Below are 25,635 nucleotides of genomic sequence, written 5' to 3'. Positions count from 1 at the left end.
ACCGAAAAAAAAAAAAAAAAAAAAAAAATTACTCTTTGTTGGACCAGGTTCTTGAGAAGTTTAAACAAGTTGTCACTTCTTTAGTGTTTTTTTCATTCTTGTGTATAGCACTTCACAGTGGTAAAAAAAAAAAAAAGATAACTGAAGTCAATCTAATTGCTCCAACTTAACTTTTGTCTGTATGCTAGAATTTGCCAGAATCTTTGGCTTTCAACATAAGAATTGACTTTTAAGTGTTAATGTTGTTTTTGAGCATGACTGTTAATAGTCACTTTGTTAGCTGATCTTTGTACTTCTCTAAATGTTGAAGGAAATAGTGAGACAAACTTTGTAGATTCATCTTCCTGAAGATACAGCAATGTTGCACTTGTTATAACAGCTATGACCACTTAGCATAGTTAGCTGTATGAAATAGTAAAGAGGATTAAGCAGGTTATTTTTTATGAATGGCTGAGTATATTGTTAATCTATCAAATAACAATAATACTATTTATTGGTCTGTTGGCCAAGCATTGTGTCAGACTTCATATTTATTACTACTAATCTTCATAATAATCCCATGTGATGGTGGTATCCTCAGTTGAATGGATGTGGAAACAGACTCACAATGATTAAGTAACTTTTCCCAAGATGATGCAAATAATAAATGGTTGAGCCAGGATCTAATCCAGTTTGGCCTGTTCTTTTCTGTGCTGCTTACAGAGACGTTAGATTAGAAAACATGTCATCAATGTTTAAAAGCTTAAGAATATCAGTTAATGACAATATTTTAACTGTGTTGTCCTCCTTGACACATGAATCTGCATATATCCAGTAAGTAAATTCTGCAGTTGACCTAGCCACAAGGGCTCTCTCTGTTAACATTGCAAATAGAGATTTATCTTCACTTTCTGTACCTTACTGTCATCCATCCATGTGATTTCTATGACTCCCAACTCCTGCAACTCCTACCCTCACCACCTAATTTTACTCCTAATATTACCTACCTACCATAGCAATCTTTTAATTTGAAGCCTTTTACCCTGTCAAGAGCTTCACAGAAGCCACTGTGGAAACTCTTGCTGCCCCAGACCTGGCAGGAGCTGTGGTTAAATTCTCCCCTTAACCCTACATTCTGTCCTCATGGGAGACATAGAAAAGACCCAAGGTCCCAATTTAAGTGCTTTCATTATCCCATCTTCCCGCCTCCTGCCCTTTCACCCATCTATCATCACAGCACCTACTCTATGCTAGGCACTGGGTTTAGAACTGAAGATAAAGAAGATTGAAACACAATCCATAGCCTCAAGGGGCTCACAGTCTAACAAAGGATATAGGCGTACAAGTAAACAAATTGTAATACATAATGAAAAGTATAGCATTATAGTAGCTACCATTCATTCAACAGCTGCTCTGTGTCAGACACTGTACTAAGTATTATACTTCCTTTATTTCTTTTAATCTTGACAACAGTCCTCTGAACTAGGTAGCATCATTATTATTCATGCTTTACTTGTCATAAAACTGAGGTTCTGGGGTATTAAGTAACTCCCCATGGTCATACACTAGTCAGTGATAGAGGTAGAATGTTAGACTATATGCCTTTAAGCCCATCCATGCACTTAACTACCATATGCTATATAGCCTCCCTTGAAACATACAGGGATAAGATGGCAACAGCGTCTGGGCTGGGTTTTGAAAAATGAAATTTTTTCAGGCAGATTGGACATCAGGAACATTTCAGTCGGAGCCATAAAACAAAAATGTAGATTCCAGAAACGAATAAGCCATCTACTTTTTCAATGCTGATCTGTCTTCTTGCAGTTGCCGACCACTAAAGACAAAGAATATTTTCTAAATGCCAGGAAAGGGAGATAGAAGGAGGTAGAAAGTTAATCTCATTTAGAAGCCAAAGGAAATGTACTCAGAACTCATTTATGTATTGACAGATTGAGAAATATAATCATATGGTTCACCCAAATTATCAGTTGACTAAGCTCCTCTGGGTTCCTTGAAGCCTTGCTACCATTTACAGTATTGTTTCACACGAAAATGCACGCTAAACAGCTGATTTGAAAAGGTTTTTGGAATACAGATTTTATGTTTTCACTTGTTCTTGATGGTGATGTGTTCTAGTGGATGTTCTAGGAATAGGTAAATTTATTCCAGACTGAAGATAGTTCACTTATACTAAAAAATATTTCCCCATTATACAGCTTTGCTCAATTTTTATGTCTTAATAAAATAGTTTTAATGTGCTTTATATCCATAAAGTCTCACAAAAGTAATTCTAGTTCTATTCACTTAGTAGCTTTTCAGTGTAAAGCAAGTATTCCCCATTTTTATTAAGCTTTCTATGTGGTTGTTGCTAAACCAGGTATAGATCTTTTGGATAATTATTTTAATCTTCACAGTTATCCTGTGAAAATTATTAATCCCATATTATAGGCTCACCAAGGCTAAATAACTTGTCCAAAGTCACACCTATTCCTGATACTAAGACCAAACAACAGTTTCTTCATGGCTCTTTTCATAAAGAAGACCTTCTAGTATGAGTCCATCAGCTATTATCCTTAACATTCTGTAATAGTATGGGTTCATAATCATAAAAACTGAACAGTCTAAAGAACACAAACCCTTTTAAAACTTTTCTATAGAAGTAAAACTTACAGAAAAGTGCCCAGGTGACAAGTTTGTTGCTCAGTAAATTATCACAGTAATCACACCCATGTAACCACCATCCAGGCCCAAGAAATAGACCCCAGAGCTCCATTCATATTCTGTCGCAACCTCTCCTTATTCCCTCCTCCTCAAAAATAACCACAATATCAGCTTCTAATACAGTAGTTTTAAGTTTTTGAATTTTATATAAATGGCTTCTTATGGTATATATTCTTTGGTGTCTTCTTTTGCTCAAAGTTGTTTGTGCAGTTTAACCATGTTATTTTTAAATGTAGCTATAGGTTATTCTCATTGCTGTGTAACTTTTCTTTGTATAAATATACCACAGTTTATCTATTCTGTTCATGAATATTTGAATTACTTCCATTTTGGCCTTTTAAGAACATTGCTGTTATTTATACTCCCATGAGCAGTAAAGATAGTTTCTATTGTTCTGCATCCTCTTCAGCATGTAGGATTGTCAATCTTTATCTAATTTTAGTCACTGACTGTGAAGAGGATTCTCATTATGGTTTTAATGTGTATTTCCCTAATTACTAATAAGATTGGGTACCTTCCCCCCAGCATCCAGAACAATATTGGCATGTGGTAGGTACTCCATGAAAACGTTTTTGATGAAGAAATGATTGTGAAAGGCTTTGCTGATAACATAACATATAAGTTGTGATAGGAATGCTAAGAAGCTTCCTGATGTGTGAAAAACAGTGGAAAGATCATGCCTGGCAGAAGAAACACCTAGCACAAAGACCCTAGACAAAAATGAAGTGGACTTTTTGAGAAACCATACTAATGTGGCTGGAGTGTAGCACAGGGCGGAAAAAAATGGTATGAGGTAAGATTAGAGAGGAAGACAGAGTCAAATCATATACAGTGTTTTGTAAGCCAGGATAAATCATTTGAATTTTATTCTTGGTTGAGTGGGAATGGTTTTAAGCAAAGAGTGATGTGATTTGATTTGCCCTGCCTGCTATATGGTGAATTGATTGTAGGAAAGTAAGAATGGAAATAGGGAAGCTCATTAGGAGGCTGTTAAAATAGTCAAGGTAAGAGCAAAGGTAGTACTTAGAAGGATGGCATAAGTGGAAATCTTAGCAACGTGGATGTATTAGAGATATGTTTTAGAGGCAGAGAATTTGCAGATGGATTGTATGAGAGACATGAGAGTGCAGTCAGTGACTCCAGAGATTTTTGGCTTCATAGTTGAGTGAATGGTTGGTGCCACTTCCTGAGGTTAGGGAAGGGTAGAAGATCCAAAGCTTTGTTTCGTTTATGTTAAGATTGAGATTCCTGTTAAACATTAAAATGAAAATAGCAGGTAGACAATAGATATGTGAGTATGAGGTTCTAAAAAAGAGGTCAGAGCTGGAAAAATAGGTTTACTAGTCATTAGCATATAAATGACATTCGTAGATAAAGAGAAGGAGGTCCAAGAGCAAGTCTGTGGGCTCCTGACCTTTAAGGTCATGAGAGCCAGCAAAGGAGACTAAAACCACCAGTGGGATAGGAGGGGAACTGGGAAGTGTGAAGATATAGGAACCCCCCAAAAGGAGACTTTCAAGAAAGAAGCATTTCAGCATAGTTGTTTTAATTAGATTTTTAAACTTCCCTGATCCATCTGAAGAATGAATTTATGTAAAGAGGTTTCGTCATCATTTTTCACCATTTATCAGAAAACGGTGGGTGATTTATGAAAGAACTTGAGAAGGATGGATCTATGGTCTGTCACTGAACGATTACTAACACCTCCTTCTTGAAGAAATTAGAGAACTGTTAGCTATTTCAGGACAAAAAAAAAAAAAGAAAGAACTATTACAGGATGCTCTAAACAACGTACAATCCGGGTAAGTGGAACCAACTTTCTCTCGAAGGATAGACATTGTGCTGGTTTCCAAAAGGTCTTCTGTCTTCCTGTCTCCTTTGTTGGGGAGGCAGGTTTTTTAAGTTAAGTCATCATATGTCACTAGAATCTTCTTTTTTTTCTTCTAGCCAAGTATGAAATTAGGAGTTTGAGTAAATAAAAAGAAATCTAAACAAAGCCCTTACTGCAGTTTGGCTTAGGAAATATTTATACATGTAATATTTAAGTTTTTAAATTCTGATAACTCTGTTTATGTATATCTGAGCTATGGATTTAAATATATACCAAAATGTATTTTTAATGTCCTAAACATTCTTAATATGTTTAATATGTATATTCATTTTGTTATCAAACTAGAATTTTTGAAATAAGGATCTTTAAGAGTCAAATGACAGATGACCCTTTGGTACTGTTTGAGTCTTTTTTTCTTCCCTGTATTTTTCAGTTTAAAAATAGTTAATAAAACCACTTGAACTTGAATTTAAAAATAAAAAAAGAAGAAGAAGCTTTTTAAAGACTCAATAAACATTGATTTTCATCTAGGCATTAAAACCAGAATAAAGGTAGAAAAGAACTTAGTCATTTGGCCCTGTAGGTATTGGCAGCTATATTTTCCTCTTTTTGTCCAACTGAATGATTTTGTTTTTGTTTTCTTAACTGGATGCTTATTCTATGCTACTGTTTCTACCAGTGTTTGTTTCCTTTTAAATCTTGCAAAGCTCTGAGTATATTACCTAGTTTACAGAGTGGTAACCTAGAATAGAATTTACATTCTTACAAACAGCTTTGATAACAACAATCTGTATCTGGAGGCAGAAATAAGAATCAAAAATAGTGTTTTCTGTTTGTACTGATGGCTGTTGATAATTGAATTATCTTTTTTTAGAAATACAACTACTTTTTAATTTATTTATTTTTGGCTGCACTGGGTCTTTGTTGCTGCGTGCGGGCTTTCTCTAGTTGCGGCGAGCAGGGGCTACTCTTCATTGCGGTGCGTGGGCTCCTCATTGTGGTGGCTTCTCTTGTTAAGGAGCATGGGCTCTAGGCACATGGGCTTCAGTAGTTGTGGCACATGGGCTCAGTAGTTGTGGCTCGTGGGCTCTAGAACGCAGGCTCAGTACTTGTGGCGCACAGGCTTAGTTGCTCCGCGGCATGTGGGATCTTCCTGGACCAGGGCTTGAACCTGTGTCCACTGCATTGGCAGGTGGATTCTTAATCACTGTGCCACCAGGGAAGCCCTGATAATTGAATTTTAATTTTAAGGTTATTGTTTAAGAAATTTTTTAAACTGTGGAATTTTAAGCCTTCATGTATGTTTTTAGTGAAAAGTGCTAGGTTTCTCAGTGTAGAAGCTTCTTAATAAAAGAAATGATTTCTTTCAACTTGTTCTTTCTCTAGTTAGAGCAGTGTGAAGTACCATGCAGGAGCTCACACGAGCCTCAGTGCAAGTATATTCTTTTTCTCTGCTGCCCCAAAAAAAGGTCCTATGTAGATAATGAGAGATTATAATTGTACTCCTATGAAAATTGGTTTAAGGCCCTTGAATGAAACGTTTAGCACTGGTTTTTAATCTTACAACCTCCATTTACTGATAAAAAAATTGATTCTTAATGACTTCTTTAAATGAGTGTTGTTACTCCTGTTTCTCTTATATGTTCCATTTTATCTTCGGTAAGCAGCTTATCTTATTTGAAGTCATAAGATTAAAAAATTATTGTACAATGTACAATATTTTATGTCTGGAATAATATCACTATGTAAAAGACTTAAAGCTGAGATTTCAGATTTATGTTTTTTTAAAACCAGGCATGTTCTTAAAGTTTATCTAGTTTTTCACCTGGTAAATGAGGAAGCTGAGGGCCCAAGACTTAAAGGGACTTACCAAAGTTGCACAGCTCTTTGGTGGCAGAGACGGAACTACTGCCCAGGAGCTCTGGCCTCTGATTTACTACATCCCACTGCCCTACCAGTCCTGCCGACCAATTTAGCTGTCTCATGGTAGATAGAGTAGGAGTTTCATAGATGTTTAATTGAATTAAAATTAACTACCTCTCTCAGATGAGAACCCAGTGTCTAGATAGTAGAAATCTACTCTCACTTAGTATTCTTTACTTTTCCTTCAGCTTCAGGATCTGAACTTTTATTTGATCTGAGACTGGGGACTTGACCCTTCAGATTCTGCTTCAGTTTCCAGTGGTTGCCACTAAAATCTTAGCTTTTAAATATTAGATAATTTTCGGAAAACAGAGGCAACTGAGATTTTTTAGCCAAATCTGACATTTCTAGAAAGCTAGAATTAGGTAAAAATAGTCAACCCAATTTTATATATACATATTATTTAAGAAATACAAGCTTACTCAAGGACGTAAATTAGCTTAGCTATTCAATACATTCTGTTTCAAGAGTCTGTTATTTAGAGAAAGACAAATATATGATATCACTTATATGTGGAATCTTAAAAAATGATACAAATGAACTTACTTACAAAACAGAAATAGACTCACAGACATAGAAAACAAACTTACGGTTACCAAAGGGGAAAGGGGGAGAGAAATTAGGAGTTTGGAATTAACATATACACATTACTATATATACACTAGGTAACAACAGGGATCTACTGTGTAGCACAGGGAACTATACTCAATATCTTATAATAACCTATAATGGAAAATAATCTGAAAATCATATATATATGATTTTCAGAGATACATATATAGGAATATATATATATATATATACACATATATATATATGAGTTTGATATTTAACTGGTGACCAAACTTGCAGCAATTGTTTCTAGATTAATTTTTCTTTTAATCTCCAGGGATATATGTCTTTCCATTCATTCTTTGCCTCCAAAAAGAAATACCACATTCATATAAAGAAAAGCTATAATAATCCCACACAGGATACCTTACTTTTATTCAAGACTTTTAGACCATTTTCTAGTTTTATGTTACATTCATAAAAAGAGTGTTTTCTACCTAATTACATGCATCTGTGTATCCTGTTCCTACTGTAGGTAAAAATAGATTTTTAATTTGTCAATGAAAAATGTGTTTCTAATGATGGTAATTTCATTAAGGAATTGGAGTTGAATCATGAGAATATGAAAAAAAAAAGGTCTGGTAGGAGAGGGTGAGATAATGAAATCGCTTAGGAAAGAAAAATTAAAAATATAAAACAATTTGCTGTACACCTGAAACTAACACAACATTGTAAATCAACTATACTCCAATATAAATTTTTTTAAAAAAAGAAAACAAGGCAGGAAAAGAAATTAGAATGTAGAAAAGATGAGATACCAAGGAAAGAAGACTCTTAGGAATATTGACTGGAGTAGGACATGCCTCTAGAAGGGTTTGTAATGAGATTTCTAGGATAAACTCTGGGTGAGCAGCCAATTTAGAGAATACAGAAGCAATCTAGAACTAGGGTTTTAGATCTGGTACTCAGAATTAAGGACCAAGTAAATATCCTCAAGAGATAATATCACACTGGCCAAGGAACAGAACCCGTTAGAAGTGTAAAGTCAGACTTGGATATTAAGCTGTGTCAGGTGGAATTTTTTCTGATATTGTGCCAGACACTATAGGAAGTACAGTGTAGTCTTACTCTCAAGGAATTTATGGGAAGAAGCAGAACAGTTAATTTGATAAAGACTATGTGGTTGGTACTGATAATACTTGATAGTTCAGAAATGGGAGCAAACACAGCACTTAATTTCATTTATTTTAATTAGTGGCTGTTATACTGTCCTTGATGCTCCAGGGCAAACTAAGCTGTCCATTCCTTGATGGCAAAAGTTGTGTCTTATTCAGCCTTATATTTCTTAGAGTCTTTCAAAAGTCCTGACGCAGTACCATAAACTGATGGATTCAGTTAGTTCTCATGGTGTTCAGATTGTCCTGAATTTGACCAGTGGGAGCTCTTTAAGGCTAGCTTCAGTATCTTTTTTTTCCTTTACAAACCCATTAGTCTTTGAGCATTTTTGCGTTTTCTGGCACTAATAGTACTTTACATCAAATGAGTATAGCTGGATTTTCAAATGTAAGGTAGTGAAACACGGTTTGTTAGTATAGTTGGCCCTCACCATCCGCGGGTTCCATACCCGCGGATCCCGCCAACCTCAGATTGAAAATATTCGAAAAAGAAATATTCCAGAAAGTTTCAAAAAGCAAAACTTGAATTTGTCACACGTGCAACTATTTACATAGTATTTACATTGTATTTACAACTATTTACATAGCATTTACATTGTATTAGGTATTATAACTAATTTAGAGATTACTTAAATTATACAGGAGGATGTGTACAGGTTATATGCAAATACTACACCATTTTCTATGAGGGACTTGAGCATCTGTGGATTTTGGTATCCACAGGGTCCTGGAACCAATCTCCCTTGGACACTGAGGGACAACTGTACTGATCTGTAAATTGCTTAATAAATGGTCCCAACAATTACTCTTATGACTATTAGATTGGAAACATACCTCACAAGAAACCACTTCAAGGGAAACTGCATGTCAAATACCACTTGGGTTATGAGAAATAAAGGTAGATGATAATAAGCATTTTTTTTTAAAGGAAATGGAGCTAACTATAAAGCCTAGAGTGACAGTTTTTATAGTTACTTACAGCAGTTCTTAAACAGATTTAATTCAATAGGGGTGGAAGAGACTTGCTTTCAGCCTTCCCACGAAGAGCCCATCTAATAGTATACTCTTAGATCTAAGACATGAGGAAAATAAGATATAAATGCCTAAAGCCATTTCAATCATATGTATGACACCAATAAGGTTTTAGCATGACTACAGTATTACTTGTTGACATTTAGAATGAAACTAATAAGGTGTGCTTGAAGATTTCATTCAACCTGATATGGGGCAACCAAAATGAGCTATGATTTTAAAATCCAGTGAATTTACTCATATACTCAGGTTTCAAGACTTCAATATTCAGTTTTTAAATTTCCTTCATTTATTTGAAAGCTGATTATCCCTACTCTTCACCTCTTACTTTCTCCTTCACTATCATGTCACTACTGCTAAACACATTCATAAAATAGAGAAGAGGGGAAAAATAAATATCCATGCAATTTATCAGGTTCTTAATAGCATTTCCGGATTTTGTTTGTTGTTCTTTGGGTTTTTTCATTTGATAAGTTTAGTTTTGTTTCTGAATTTTGTGTCTTTGCTCTCCATCTTACTCCAGGTGGTTAAGAAACTGTCATCCTGGATTGTAGGCCTAGTTCTGCCACTGATTAACTGTGTGACCTTAGGATGCCAATTTACTTCATACATTCATTCAGTGAACATTTGGACATCTTTTAGCTCCCAGGCATGCCTCAGGCTTTCCCTCAGTTTCTACATCCCAAAACAGTTATACTAAATGATCTTTAAAGTCCTTTCCATCCCAGTCCTGTGCTAGGTGTAGAAAAGTCATAGTCCCAATTGTTAAGGAATTCAGACTGGTAGGGAGAGCCAGTCAGTATGGGCAGTGCTTTGGTAGAACCGTATGGTACCACGGCCCAGAAACGTGAGGAAGCCTCTGGGCGTGGGGCTGCCTAAACTCTGTATTGAAGGAAGAATAGAAGATAGCCAGGAAAAGGAAAGTAAAAGGATATTTCAGGTAGAGAAGCCATCATATGCAAAGGTTTGGAGGCAAGTAGAGAGCAAGTAAAGAAGGAACAGCTAAAACAGTAGGAGGGAAATCAGTAAAGAGGGACACCTCTGAAACCAGAGAGAGCCTTCCCCTGATCAGTCTGTTTTTAGTGTGTGGTAGTGAAAAAATCATTTGTAGAGATTGATCTGATGGCTGAGGGTAAAGCTTTCTTAATCAAACAAGAGGAAATCCATAAAATACAATCTTCTTCCTTGATTGTGTTTTGAGTTATTTTCCTTTTAAGGCCTTGGTTCAAATGATGCATTTCAGAGCCAATTTGAATCTTTTCAATCTAATTTAGGTGTTCTTGTGCTAGTATTCACCAAGCTATCTAGTACTTCACACTTGTTTTTTAGTGCTCTATTCTTAAGTATTAGTCCAGTTTCTTCAACTACACTAAGATTTTGAAATATAGTCAGTCATTTAAAAAGAAAAATTTTTTTTTTGCATCACGTAATTCAATTTTAAAATGCTAGTTTTTAAAAGAAACAGTAACAGGGCTTCCCTGGTGGTGCAGTGGTTGATAGTCCGCCTGCCGATGCAGGGGACACAGGTTCGTGTCCCGGTCCGGGAAGATCCCACATGCCGCGGAGCGGCTGGGCCCATGAGCCATGGCCACTGAGCCTGCGCGTCCAGAGCCTGTGCTCCGCAACAGGAGAGGCCACAACAGTGAGAGGCCTGCGTACCGCCAAAAAAAAAAAAGAAAAAAGAAAAAAAGAAACAGTAACATTGTATTGACAGTTTTTCAAACTAGGAACATTTGAAAATGTGCTCCATAAATTTACTGTGTCGATTAAAGGAAAATCGATAAAAGATGAATAACTAACTCTCTCTGATTTACAAAAACTAAAAATTTTACATTGTGGTTGGAAGTCTTTAGTGCAGTAAATCATGTGCTTTTCATGGACCATATCTCACAGATGCAGTTGGACGTGAGATAATCAGATTTTCACTCCCCACAAGCTGAACAGCTGAAAATGTCATACCAATAATACTTGTCAAAGACTCAGTGCTCCTTTCCTGCCTGTCTGATTTAAGTTGTTGTGGTCAGTGTGAGGAACCTGTGATATGATAAGATAGCATTCGTGAGGTCATGTGGTTTGCAAGTACCCAATCTTAACCAAGCAGCCTGTGAGCACCTCTGAATGAGGAAGAAAGGGATACTAACCTTGTCTGTTTGAAAGCTTATTTTGTGTTCAGTGATAAAATAGTGTGGGTGTGTGGCCATATATATATATATGGTATATATTTTAAATTATTTTTCCATCAGGAGTTAGTTTTAGTTTCTGAAGAAAGTAAATACTATAAATGCATTCATCTCCTTTAACTTCAGTCTAAAGGATTAAACATTTATTGCAAATATTTTCTGCCTGTTTAAAATGAAACTGTAGAAGGTAGCCATCATTTCTTTTTCTGTTGAGAAAAAAACTAGATGTTAAAGGTTAATACTGTTGGTGAATTTTTTTAATCAATTAAAATTTCTGCATTTCCTAAATAGAAAATTATTTCTTTTCAGTCTGGCAATATCTCCATTGAAAATATATCCACAAAATGGCTATCTGATATATATGTAAATAGATAGATATAGATATAGATATTTAATATATTTATATATGTAAAACAGCTTTATTGAGCTTTAATTCACATACAGTACAGTTCACCCATTTAAAATGTACAATCCAGTGGTTTTTTTATATATTCACAGAGTTGTGCAGTCATCACCACAATAAATTTCAGAACATTTTTATCACTCAAAAATTAATCACATTCCCATTAGCAGTCACTCCTCATTTCCCCCAAGTCCCATCCCCCAGCTCTAGGCAAACACTAATCTACTTTCTGTCTCTATTGATTTCCCTATTCTGGACATTTCATTTAATGGAATTATACAATATGTGGTCATCTGTGACTGGTTTCTTGTACTTAGCATAATGTTTTCAAAGTTCATCCATGTAAATAGTAGCATGTATCAGTACTTCATTCCTTCTTATTGCCTAATAATATTCCTTCATATGGATATACCATAATTTATTTATCTGTGCATCAGTTGATGGACATTTGGGTTGTTCCCACTTTGGGGCTATTATAAATAATGCTGCTGCAAGCATTTATGTACAGGTTTCTTTGTGAGCATATTTTCATTTGTCTTGAATGTATACTTAGTAATGAAATTGCTGGGTCATATGGTAACTCTATGCTTAACCATTTGAGGAACTGCCATACTGTTTTCCAAAGAAGCTGTACCATTGTATATTCCCGCTGGCTAGTTTCTTCATATCATTGCCAATACTTGTTATTCTCTCTTTTTTTTATATAGCTATCCTAGTAAGTGTAAATGTCGTATCATTTTGGTTTTGATTTGTATTTTCCTGATGGTTTATGATATTCTTTCCCTATTTTTGTTGGCCATTTATATCTTCTTTAGAGACATATCTACTCAGACCCTTTGCCCAGTTCAAATTGGGTAGTCTTTTTATAATTGAGTTGTAAGAATTCTTTATATATTCTAGACACTAATCCCTTATCAGATAAATGATTCAAAATTTGGTTGATTGGATGGACTGATAAAACCCATGATTTAGCTTTAGAGAAGAATAATTCCTCTTAAGAATTCAATCCAGATAGAAAAGAAATGCTTCGTTTTTATGAGGATGTTTTGCTAAAGGTTTGAATTTTTTTCAGTGCTCCAGCTAAAGGTTAAATCATATGAAATGTACGTGGTACTTTGATGTAGCTTTAAAAGTTCAGAGTGAAACAAGTGTGAAGTGATTTATTTCCTGTAATTGGTCATAAATTTACATAGAACCTCATATATTCCTAACCTCATCACCATTGACATTAGAGTACCTTCTAAATAATGTTAATGGTTTCAATTTTATCAAGATGTGTCAGCTGCCAGGAAGAGGGCAATGGCAGTTTCATTTTGTTTGCCCAAGTGTACTGGATAAATCTAAGTATGTGCTACAGAAAGATTAAGAGTTCTTTGTAAATGACTTTTATTTCTTCCCCCTCTCTCCTTCTCTGTTAACAAATGCACAGTATAAATTTCTTCAGTTCCAAACCTTACTTTTCTCCTTTTTCACTTATTAAGGTGGGTATGTACTGTTTTTCTTTGCTTCTAATAATGTAAGTTTTAACTATTGCATTTTATACATTTAACATAGAATCTATATATTTTTTTAATTTTGTGTTTTATCAGTTTAAAAAAATGATTTACATATATTAAAACCAAATAAATTTTCAGCATTGTCTATTTTATATTATTTCAATAAAATTCTTGAATTTTTAAACTTAATCTGATTTTCAATTACTGTAGGTAATTACTGAATTTTGGCTGTTGTACAACTATGTTTATCGCTAGTTTTTTGGGTGTTTTTGTTTTTGTTTTTAAACAATCCTGTTTATTGAAAGGATCTGAAAATAGTAATAAGGCTTTCAACATTTAACAAATTTTCAAGATATTAACAATATGGAACATTAAGAATTGACTTCAAAAACCCAAAGTTTCCTAGGTCATTCCCTGTCACACTTAGGACTTGGTCTACACTGGCTCTGTTGTCTGAACGAGTGACCTGTGTTCTGAATGCCACTCTCTTCTGGACCTAGAGCTGGGAGTGTCACCCCCTCAGCCCGTGGGAGGCCGGGCGGGCTGCCCGCTGTGCCCGAGCTCGCGGGCAGAGCGTGGGAGCCGACCTCCGTCCCCAGCAGCAGCTGAGCTACCCAGACGGGCACGTTATCGCTAGTTTTAATCTTTGTTGTGTGTATAATTGAGGAATAAATGTAGCATATTATTTCCCATTGACATTTATTTTAAATTTTGAAAATAAGGAAAACTATTAAAATTATTTTGTAAGGAATACAACAAAATCACTGATTAAACTTTGGGAAAAAAGAGTAAAGCCTTTATAACTTAGAAACACAAATCTATGTTATTGGCCTTTATGTACATCTGCCGATATATATATGTATATATTATACATCACTTATAGAAATGTTACATTTAGCTTTAAAAGCTATAGCTCTGTGTTTTACAAAGATTGATTATACAAGCCCAAATGTACAAATAGGAGCTTTTATAATCTGATATGACTCAGTCTTGGAAACTTACTGCAACTGTTTTGCAGTTCACTTGGTATCACATGACTCACTTCAATGGTTTAAACCCTGTCTAGTAGCGATCAAAGTTCATTTGGTTAGGGGTTTTTTTGGTGTGTGGATGACTTTTTTCCACTTTGTTGTGGATTGATTGTCTTTCAGAATACTCAGTGCAGTCCTTCTTCTTATTCTTCTGAATCTCAGAAAGTAGTAGTTGCCTGCACAATTCAACCTCCAAGCATACACACTGGGAAAAATTTTTAACTTGAAATAATATACATGGAAGCAATTTTAACTGTAAAGCATCATATAAATATAAGGGTTCATTATTAATTCTGTTACCTCTACATGTTGAAAATGGAGGAAGAATATAACCTGTTGTGTCTCTTTAAAATCAACTATAAAATCAACTCTAACATTTTTCAATTTACCACTGTTCTATAATGTGCAGAAAGAAAGCAAACACATAGAGAACATGTTGTGTCCTCTGTTTACATGGTCACTAGCCCAAATGATCAAGTTTTCTTAGGACAGATTTTCCTGTTATTTGTTAAGAAGTTATATTTAAAAGCTCTATGTCTCTAAAACTATCACACTTCTCTGTTTTACAAAAGAAACTTCTATCTTAACCTTTAGTTGTTTAGCGAATGAAGTAGACTAAGGAAAAATTACAGAAAATACTTCTATATCCTTAATGATTATGAAGTCCTTTGGGGCTTCAGAATATTCACCCCTGCAGGTTTTCCCTGCTTTAAAATTTTAATGTAATTTTTCTGTGAAACAACTGTAATAGTTTTTAATACTCTTTTTTAGTGTTTGTACTTTTACTGTCATACAGTTAGAAACTCTGCTGTTTCCTGTCAAAACCTACGTTCATCAGACTATGAACATGACAGTTTCCTGTTTTCTTATTACCTATAGTGCATTTTGTGCTTTATTCTTTATAAGTTGTATAACATCTTAGCTTATCACTTTCCTTTTCTAATTACTAAATGCTTTCTTGGGTCAGCATTGCTTAATACATGCAGAGAAATCCTTAAGTCCAAACTCTTTATTGATAGTGAGAGGTTAAGATTTTGTTAACTTTTTAAGTTGTAATGAGTATATTAGAATGTCTTAAGTATTATTTAAATAAATTCTACATGTTTTTACTTTTTTTTACTCTGTCTCTTAATGCATAACATGATGAAGCAATCCACATCAGGTAAGAAACAGTACATTATTTGGGTTTTGTATATTAGCACTTTTATCTGTCTGCTTATTAGTATTCTCATTCAGCATTTAAAAGGACAGGATGAATAATCAGTACCCCAGGGTTTTTTCAAGAATCCTGCTGTCTTTTCAGTGTAGTTCGTCAACATTCTTAGGTGCCTACTCTGGTCAAGTCAGAATGCTAAGTTCTAGGATACAAAAATGATTAAGAAATAATCCCCATCATCAGGAGCTAACAAGAGGTAAAATATATGTACAGCATCCAACCATTCCATATTTTTCCAGACAGTACTGATTTTAAATATTTAATTCCAGTGTTAAATCATATCATTTGGAAAAAACATATCTATTAATATAAACTCAGGGACTTCCCTGGCGGCCCAGTGGTAAAGACTCCATGCTTCTACTACAGGGGGTGTGGGTTGGATTCCTGGTCAGGGAACTAAGATCCGTCATGCTTGTGCAGCACGGCCAATAATAATAATAATAATAGTAATAATAATAAAAAGTCAAATATACATGTGTGTGTGAATCACTACAATATTAAGGTATGTGTGAATATATTTATGCCTGTTGATTTATTTTAAATGTAATAAAAGTTATAAAAATGATTTGTAAAAATGCTAATATTTTAAAGTATTAATATCAGAATAATACTGGAAAACAAAAAAATACTTTCAAAAATAAAAGAAGCAATTTTGATTTTTTTGTTATAGGATTATTTGGGGGTTTTGTTCTGGTGAATGTAACTAATTTATTATCAAAATGGTCAAGCTACAGATAAATTTGGAAGCATATTTGAGAGGCTTTATTGATCACCTAGTCTTGGGATACAACTAAACAAATAATTGAAACTAAGAAACTTAATATGCCTGGTGGAAAATGTTTGTTTTTAGATTTATACCCCTCCTTGTTCCCTAAAGATTTTGAGGCAGTTTGCATGAATACATATAATACAAAAATAACCAAAAATTAGGTTAATTAAGCCAAATGAAATTGCTGATACTTGACTTTCACTGACAAAAATGGCAATATCATATGATTCAATCTAATAGTTAAAATAATTAGTTCTTGGACTTTTATTTAATAATAGACATTTTAATTTAAGTGTAAGATATATACAGAAAAATGCATAAATCCTAAGTGTCCAGCTTGATGAATTATCACAAAAATGAACATGCCCATTTAACCTTCCACCAAGGTCAAGAACTAGAACCTTGCCAGCATTTCAAAAGTCTCCTTGTCACTCTTCCACTCACTGCCTAGTTTTTAACCTTATACTAATGAAATCATACAGAATGAATTATTTTGTGTTTGGCTTCCTTTGCTTAGTACTGTGAGATTTATGTTGTTCCATGTAGCAGTAATTGTTCATTCATTTTTGTTACTCTATTGTGTCAATTATATGACTATACCATAACTTATTTACTCATTCTCCTGTTATTTCCATTTGGGGTTATTATGAATAAAATTGCTATGAACCCTGTTATAAATTTTTTTTAGTGTATTATACTTATTTCTATTGTTCATATACTTAAGCATGGAATTGCTGGGTGACTTATTATTTATCGTTCAAACCAGGCCACTTTTGAGAATGAAAATAGTTTGTCCCAAGCAAACTGTAATCTGTGATTATTTTAGGTGTAGGGTATGTAGATAGATGGTCAACTTTAGTAAATACTCTGCCAAACCATTTTCAAAAGTGCTTTTACCGATTTACACTTCTACCACCAGTTTACTTCTACCACTAGTTTACATTCCATGTCTTCGCTAATGTGATTGGATAGCTGAAAATTCAATGTTGTATTTTCTAATAAGAACCTGGAATGAATTTAATCAGTATGATCCGTTAAGGGACAATTAATTTGCTTTAACGACCAACCTGGCAGAAGGTAAGGCAAAAGTTTTCTTGCAAAAATTAAAGAGCTTATGTTACAGCATTTTGGAAAATGGCTTGGCAATTTACTAGAGCTTAACACAATGACCCAGCAATTATATTCAAGAGAAATGAGTGCTTATATTCACCAAAAAAACATGTTTAAGAATGTTTCTAGCAGCCTTATATGCAGTAGGCTGGAGACAACCCAGAAAGCCTTTAACAGTATAATGGATAGTTAAATTTTGATATGTTCACATAGTGGAATACAGTGTGGCGCTGAAAAAGAGTGAACAACTGCTATACATGCCAACATAGATGAATCTCACAAACAATGTCGAGTAACAGGGGCCAGGCACAAATGAGTACATACCACATGTTTCTTTATATTAAGTCTGAGAACAGGCAATACTGTTCTATGGTGATAGATGTCAGAGTAGTGGCTACCGTTGAGGGAATGTAGGGTTATCACTCAGAGAAGAAGGGATACAAGGAAGCCTCCTGGGGTGTTGGAAGCATTCTGTATCTTGTTCCAGTTGATAGTTACATGGGCATATACATAAGTAAAAGTTTATCAACCTGTACACTTAAAATCTGTGTGCTTTTTACTGTGTTTTACTTTTTAAAGAGCACGAGCCTAAACATTACCTTGAAACAAACATACTCTCAAAATCTTCTCAAGCCGTTTTGACATTATAGCATTGTGGTCATAGAAGAATACCACAGAACATCTCATTTTTTTTAATTGATAGATTTATTTTGGGGAGCAGTCTTAGGCTTACAGAAAAATTGATCAGAAAATGCAGAGGTACACTCCCTCAATGCCTTTCCACAGTTTCCCCTATGCACATCTTGTGTTAGTGTCATACATAAGCTAATATATGATATATTATTAACCAAAGTCCTTATTTACTTTAGGATGCACTCTTTGTGTCGTACAATACGTTCTGTGGGTTTTTACAAATGTATGATGACTTGTATCTACCATTACAGTATCATACAGAAGCGTTGCACTGCCAAACAATCTCTTGTGCTCTACCTATTTATTCTTCCTTCTCTCTCTTTGAACCTCTAGCAACCACTGGTCTACTTTCTGTCTCCATCATTTTGCCTTTTCCAAAATGTTATATGGGTGGAATCATACAGTATTTAGCCTTTTCAGATTGACTTCTTTGACTTAACAATTTGCACTGCCCAGCACCCCTAGCAGCCTAATATTAAACTGCTTAACAGTTCTTCAGACCTCTCTCTTGCCTCCATACTTTTAGTACACGCTTCATCTCTTTAATGGGACCTTTCCAGTGTGTGTGACACCATGCGATACTTTCTAACCAGAAAGAATTACTGGTACAGACTCAGTCATTTGGAGAGAAACCAGGACCCTACTCAAAGATTTGGAAGGGGTCCACTCCTAAGAAAGGTACATTTCGTGTGTGTGTGTGTGTGTGTGTGTGTGTGTGTGTGTGTGTGTGTGTTAAAGCTCCTGAGTTGTCTCCCTAGAGGCCTCTCCTCTAGAGTGTAGACCAAAGACAGGCCTGGAAAATCTTATTTTTAATAAATTTCCAAGATGGTCTTATCAGGGAAGTTTGAAAAATAATGTTTGGGGGAGAGTTTGTTTTTCTGGCTCTAGTTATTTTAAACAGGTTTATTGAGATATAATTTACATATCATAAAGTTCTTCCATTTTAAGTGTAAAATTCAGTAGCTTTTAGTATATTTGTAGAGTTGTGTGACCATAACCACAATCTAATTTTGGAATATTTCTATCACCCCAGAAAGAAACCTCATGTCCATTTTCAGCCATTCCCTTTGTCCTCCCCCCACTTCCCTAGTCGCAGGCAGCCACTAGTCTACTTTCTGTCTCTGTAGACTTGCCTGGACATTTCATATAAATGGAATCATGCAATATGTCGTCTTTTATATTTGGCTTCTTTGACTCAGCTTAATGTTTTTGAGGTTCATTCATATATCACTACTTCATTCCTTTTTATTGCCAAATAGCATTCAATTGTATGGAAATCGTGTCTTATTGTGATCATTTTATCTGCGTACATTTATGCAAATGATTGTCTTAGTTTTTTCATTTTCTTGGTGTGGTCTCTTATGTGTAACTCTCCTCTAATACAGTGCAAATCTCCTGTTATGTGTTAATCTTTTCAAACAATTTATGTGTACTACTAATCTCACCTTCTTGAAGAAATCTTTCCTCTGGCCTGCTGTTCTTCAAAGAGGTCTGGCTGCCTGGAGGCCTCCTGCACAGATGTCATCTTGGGAGGTTTTTTTGTTATTCTAGGAATTCCTTTTGCCTCACTTTTGTACTAGACTTCCTTTTTCCTGGATCAAAAGCAAAAGGATGTCTTTCTTGGTGTACTTCCTTTTGGTGGAGCATATCACCTATCTTTTGGGTGGGCGGGGGTAGAAAAAACGATGGAAGATAAACTATAAAAAGGATTCATCTGATTCCGGTTCAAGTCCTTTAAGCTTTTAACTCATATTTTAGCCTCACATTTAATTGATAGTTTGTATGGATATAAAAAAATTTTTTAAGGTAATTACAATTTTTTAAAATATAGGTTAGAAATGTCTTTCTCAGAATTTTGAAGGCACTGCTGTAATTGTCTGATACCATTCTGATTCATAATCTTTTATGTAAAACTTGTTGTTTTCGGCTGGATGCTTTGTCTTTTCTTTGTTCCCAGTGTCCTGAAGTTTCATTGTGATGTACTGTAGTATAGGTCTACTTTTATCCATTGTCCTGGGCACTTGACAACTTTTTCAATTTCAAAGCACATGTCTTTCAGGTCAGAGAAATTTATGTCTAAGACCCTTTGGTAGACTATCACTTTTTTTTTTTTTTTACATGGATGCAGCATCAAGTTTTCTTCTTCACAGATAGTCTGTTAACTTCTAGTTTCTTTTTTTCTGGTTTCTCTTAGATGCTTTCCTCAAATGTCTGATAATACTTTACTCTCTACTCAAACTTTAAGACTAAAGAACTTAAGGACCTCCCTGGTGGTGCAGTGGTTAAGAATCTGCCTGCCAATGCAGGGTACACGGGTTCGAGCCCTGGCCCAGGAAGATCCCACATGCCGCGGAGCAACTAAGCCCGTGTGCCACGACTCCTGAGCCTGTGCTCTAGAGCCCATGGGACACAACTACTGAGCCCGCGTGCCTGGAGCCCATGCTCCGCAACAAGAGAAGCCACCGCAATGAGAAGCCCGTGCACCACAACGAATAGTAGCCCCTGCTCACCACAGCTAGAGAAAGCCGGCGCGCAGCAACGAAGACCCAACGCAGCCAAAAATAAAAAAAATAAAAAAGACTAAAGAGCTTAAAAATCTGACAGGAAGTTCTGAATGCCTGGGTAGGATTCATTGACTATGACCGTCATTGTAGGATGATCCTGCTGAGATTCTTCTTTGGGGAATCCAGAGATTCCTGAATCCCTTTACATACAATTCAGAGACTCCTGGTGCCTCTTTTTCCTTGGTGAATCTCAAAAGTACTTCTAGGCACATTCATTGACTTTAAAACCTATGTCTAATTTCACCCAGAAAAATAATACGTTCTTTTCTTTTCCACAATATGAGTGTATTTCACAATTGAAGTTTTTGTCATTGCTGTTCCCAGTGTCACGAAGATATTCCTGTAGTCTTTAACCTAAAATTAGAAAGACAGTGGGCCTCAAAAGGGTATGCTCCATCTAGTATGTATGTATACTTTTCAAGACAAAAGGCAATAGCTTTCGTCAGATTCTTTATCCTGTGATTGACCCAAAAAAGATGTCAAACAAAACCAAACAAAAAAACATTGCCTAAAGAGTGGTCCTTATCCTAGGATGTACATCAAAATTACTCAGCTTTTTTGAACATATACATTCGTAGACTCTACCCTTAGACCAGAAAAAAGTTTCAGGAAAAGAGGTTTCAACAGACCGCTCCTTGTTTCAACCACCAGATAGTAGAATTGGCCCAGAACAGCTTGGTTGTACTACTGAAAGATGGTGTCCATTTGTGTATACCAGACACAAACAGGCAGATGTTCATAGTTCAGGAGCACTTTTGTCCTGCATAATTGATAGTTGCATTTCAGGTAAATCAACTCCTTTCTGAGTCAGCCCCATTTGGTTTGAACATAGGATCTGCCACAGTGATTCTCTGAATACATCAAAATCTCCTGAGATGCTTGTAAAAAAATATCGTTTCTGGGGTTTTACTCTCCATATTTGGGATCCTTAAATATGGGGAGCGATTCTACATTTTTAATAGGCATACTTGGTTATCCTAATGCTAATGATCAGTGGGCCGTGTTTTGAGATATGCTAATCTAAGTTTGTTATTGGTAATATCCCTGAAAGTTTTTCTAGGGGGGTTGGGTTATGAAGGTTACTTGTCTGCTTTTTGTTGTTGTTTTCTTTCTTTTTTCTTTCTTTCTTTTTATTTGGCCACACCATGCAGCATGCAGGATCCTAGTTCCCCCGACCAGGGATCAAACCCATGCCCCCTGCAGTGGAAGCACAGCATCTTAACCACTGGACCACCAGGGAAGTCTCTGTTGTTGTTTAAATATAATTAGTTCCCAAGAGTCTAGTAATAAGGGTAAGCAGTACAGCTCTTAGATGCAGGCAACCAAGACAGCACTTTAGAGGGCCCAGCTCTGGTCCTCTCCCAGCCAAACTCCTTTTCACAGGATGCCCTCCCAGAGGACATCCGCACCTGAAGTCTAACCCCTCTGAGACCATACTCTACGTACTCAGTACCCTGGAATTCCTTGCCTAGATGTCTACCTTCAGGGCCTACCACAGGCCTCTTCCCTTTCAGAACCAGTGTGCACACTCCTAGGTCCAGGGGATAACTAGGATATAGCTTCAGTTTTACTGTCCCTTCCCTTCACAGTTTTCTTCTTTCCACCAAAAAATTTCTCGATGACTTTGCTGTTCTACATTAGCAGTTCTCAAAGAAGCAATAATTGCATCTCCTTTGACATTGAATAAATGACCCTTCAATCTGTAGTCCACTTTATTATAATATTTGAGGTCGATTATTACATTTGTTATGAGGCCACAATGTTTTAATTGCAATAAATTTTGGTAGAGCAAAGAAAAGCTATAGCTTTCCAAACAATTGGGAAGTTGTGGTTCCTCCGCCATACTCCTCCTTTATAGCCAGGAAGAAGGAAGACACGTGCTCTATATTATTTCTTCAAAAAGGGTTTGGGGACAAGAAAAAGGAAGACATCAACTGACTTAATTTTACACTTGGAGCTATAAATCATGTGTTGCAATATGGTGATAGGATGTTGCATCAGAGTGTGGCAGTTGTAGTAATGCAGTGTGTATCACAACCACGGAGAGGTCTTTGTGGTGCTCTGTGCCCTTTCCCTAAAGATTCAACTCCAAGTTTATATCCAAGTTTATATCCCTTCTGCTATGCCAAAGAGGAAGGTTTTACTTAAATTACATTGAACCTCACTATGATGTTCTCTTAGCCTAGGGCACAGGAATTTCTTAATGGCTGTAGGTTTACCTGAGGCAGACATCATTGTGTTGAGTCCCAGCATCCCTCTTGTTTCCCATTGTCACATACTAACAGGGAAGTACTAGGGTTTCTTCACTTCTTCCTGGAAGTCTGTCAGGAAAGCTAGGAGGTGTTATGGCAAAGCTGTAATGTCTTTACTCTCAGAACCGTTAGTTTTGAAAGTGTATGTAATATTTCCTGAATATTTCACATTGTCTTTATCTCAAGATTCGAAAGACAGTGACCAGGAATTTGTCCTGGAGAAATAAAATTGCAGGTTGATAGTAATGATAAGGACAAGAGACATGGAGTATATTTTTAGCAAATTCTTGATAATAAAGGTAGATTTTGATAGTTAATGGTTTTTATTGTTTTGGATTTTTTTTAACTCTTCTACTTTATCGTAGGAGAAAATTCATGGTGAATGAGAGAAATTAAACAGGTGATAATATCAAAATTAAATTTTATATTTAAAACATAAGCCCTTGAGGAGAAGCTGATGTCTTAATTATATGATAGTGGATGTGGTAGTATCTGTGGTGGTGGGTTTGGGAATTTGTGGGAATTTAGGCAAAGAAGTGGCAGATGATGAAAAGAAATCACCCTTAATACTGATAAAACTGGTTTAGGAGAATGTGGTTTTGATGTGTGCAACAATGGGTTTTTCAAATACTGAACTCTAGAATTTGTCAGACTTGCCCCCGCCCCCCAAGTAATAGGTGGCATTTGATCTGCATAGCCCTTCCCACACAAGGGTATGGCCCTATAAAATTCCAGGGATAGAGAAACAGAACCTGGTTCCCAAAGATGGAAAGAGAGGGAAAAGAGCTGAGCAATATGTGCCATTCCTCTTCCCTACCCCTGGTGAAAGAAGTCACTCCTTCTCCCTGGGAGGAATAGGGGAGAGAAGGCAAAAATGTTATACGTCACTGGCCTTCCCTCTACACAGAAGGACATATCAATAGTGGGAAGAAGCATTTCTGCCCTAATTGAGTGATAGTGGTATGGTGGTCTTTAGGATATTATAACAGGATGGAGACTCCTAGCAAATTTTATTGATTTGTAAACCATTATCATCATTCACAAAACTATGGAGACATGCTCTAAGACAGTGTGTGTGATAGTTCAGAGTATTGTCTTTATTAAGTCCATATCTTCTACAGATGTACATTGAAATATTTGCAGGTGAACTGATAGGATGGCTGGGATTTACCTCAAAATAATCCAGGAACAAGAGAGGCATATTGTAACAGGATTGTCCATGATGTGTTAGATGTTGAAATTAAGTGATGGGCACATGGAGTTCATGTTATCTCTAGTATAACAAAGGTTCCGTTTGAATCTAAACTTGGGTATTAGCTACGTGTCCTCAGCAAGCTACACTACCTGAGTCTCTATCTCCTAATGTCTAAAATGAAGATAATAAAATCAACCACACAGGACTGTTGTGGTGATTCAATTAAAATAAGTTATCTGCTCACTGCATAACACGTGAGAGTCACTAAAAAATTGGTAGTTACTATTTATATCCATAAATGGAAAAAGATCAGGGTATCTTCTTACTTAAACATGAAATGTTTGCTTTCTTGGAGTGTGTATATTTCCCCAAGTTGAGTATATTAACTTGGATTTTGTTTCAACAGCTCAGGTGCCTAAAAGGCCAGAGGGGCTTCTCCGGCCAACCCCCTTTTGATGGAATCCACATCGTCAGCCATTTAATAGGAGATGATGAATCATTCCATTCCTCTGATGAAGAGTTCATAGGTAATTCCTTACAGGAAAGTGGCATTGGTTTTCCTTTGCACAGAAAATCTGGCCTGATGTCTTTGGACCCCACTGTGGCAGATGGTAGTGAAAGCGAAGCAGAAGACAGTGCGCTGAAGACCAGAGAGAGCAGTGAAGTGGTTCAAAAGGAGCGGCCCCTGAGAAGCGAGTCGTACTCAACCACTGTCTGACCATCACTGTGACCTAGACTGTGGATTTTTTTAAGGGATCAGTTATCATGACTAAGGGTTTTTGGAACATATCTGTTTCATATGTATATGTATATATATATATATATATATATATATGTATATGTATATGTATATGTATATATGTATATATATATATATTTTACAATCTTAACTGCCTTTTTATCTTTGCCAAATCTTCACCACTGACTTAACATTGCTATAAAGTAGAGTGGAATATGGTTAATGGGAAAAATAAGGTTCTAGCAGTATTACTAAATATTAGTGTTTCTTGTTTAGAAAATGCAATTATATCTATATGTGGGAACCATTTTGAAGTTCAGAACTGTGGAAAATTGAATTTTCTTCAGACAAAACAGTTCTTGTGCAATATTTTATGCTCAGTGAACAAATTGTATATTTATGTTTATCAGATTGTTTTCAGGGTGGCTGTCTACACACATTTGACCAAGACATACATCTGATTTATCTTGTTTTTTTTGTGTTTGGGGAATTTTTTTTTCAACTAAAATTACTGCTTTATTAGTGGGTCATTGAAAATTCCCAAACGCAAAGCCTTTTCTTCACATAGTTTTATAAACACAAATTAATGGTTATCTGTCTTGAGAATTCTAAATTTTGTTTTAATTTCAGATTTTTATTTGCACATGATGCTTCGGTGTGTTGCCTACCAATCAGAGTAGTAAGTTAACTACAAATATAGTGGGGTTTTGTACATATTTATAAATCTGCACCATGCAACACTAAACATTTTATGTTGTATCTGTTGCAACATTT

At 35.7% G+C, this 25,635-nt stretch overlaps 1 protein-coding gene across 1 annotated transcript in view; it reads left to right on the top strand.

Annotated features, from left to right (window-relative positions):
* The window catches only part of EVI5 (ecotropic viral integration site 5), a 151,976-nt gene extending 127,136 nt beyond the window's left edge, over positions 1–24,840 (top strand). Inside the window, exon 19 of the mRNA XM_007468538.1 lies at positions 24,529–24,840. Coding sequence (XP_007468600.1) covers positions 24,529–24,840 — 312 coding nt within the window. The remainder of the gene's footprint in view (positions 1–24,528) is intronic.
* The last annotated feature ends 795 nt before the right edge of the window (positions 24,841–25,635 follow it).

This window comes from Lipotes vexillifer, unplaced genomic scaffold (assembly GCF_000442215.2).
Source record: "Lipotes vexillifer unplaced genomic scaffold, Lipotes_vexillifer_v1.1 scaffold490, whole genome shotgun sequence".
Lineage (NCBI taxonomy): Eukaryota > Metazoa > Chordata > Mammalia > Artiodactyla > Lipotidae > Lipotes > Lipotes vexillifer.
This window is presented reverse-complemented; position numbering and strand designations above follow the sequence as displayed.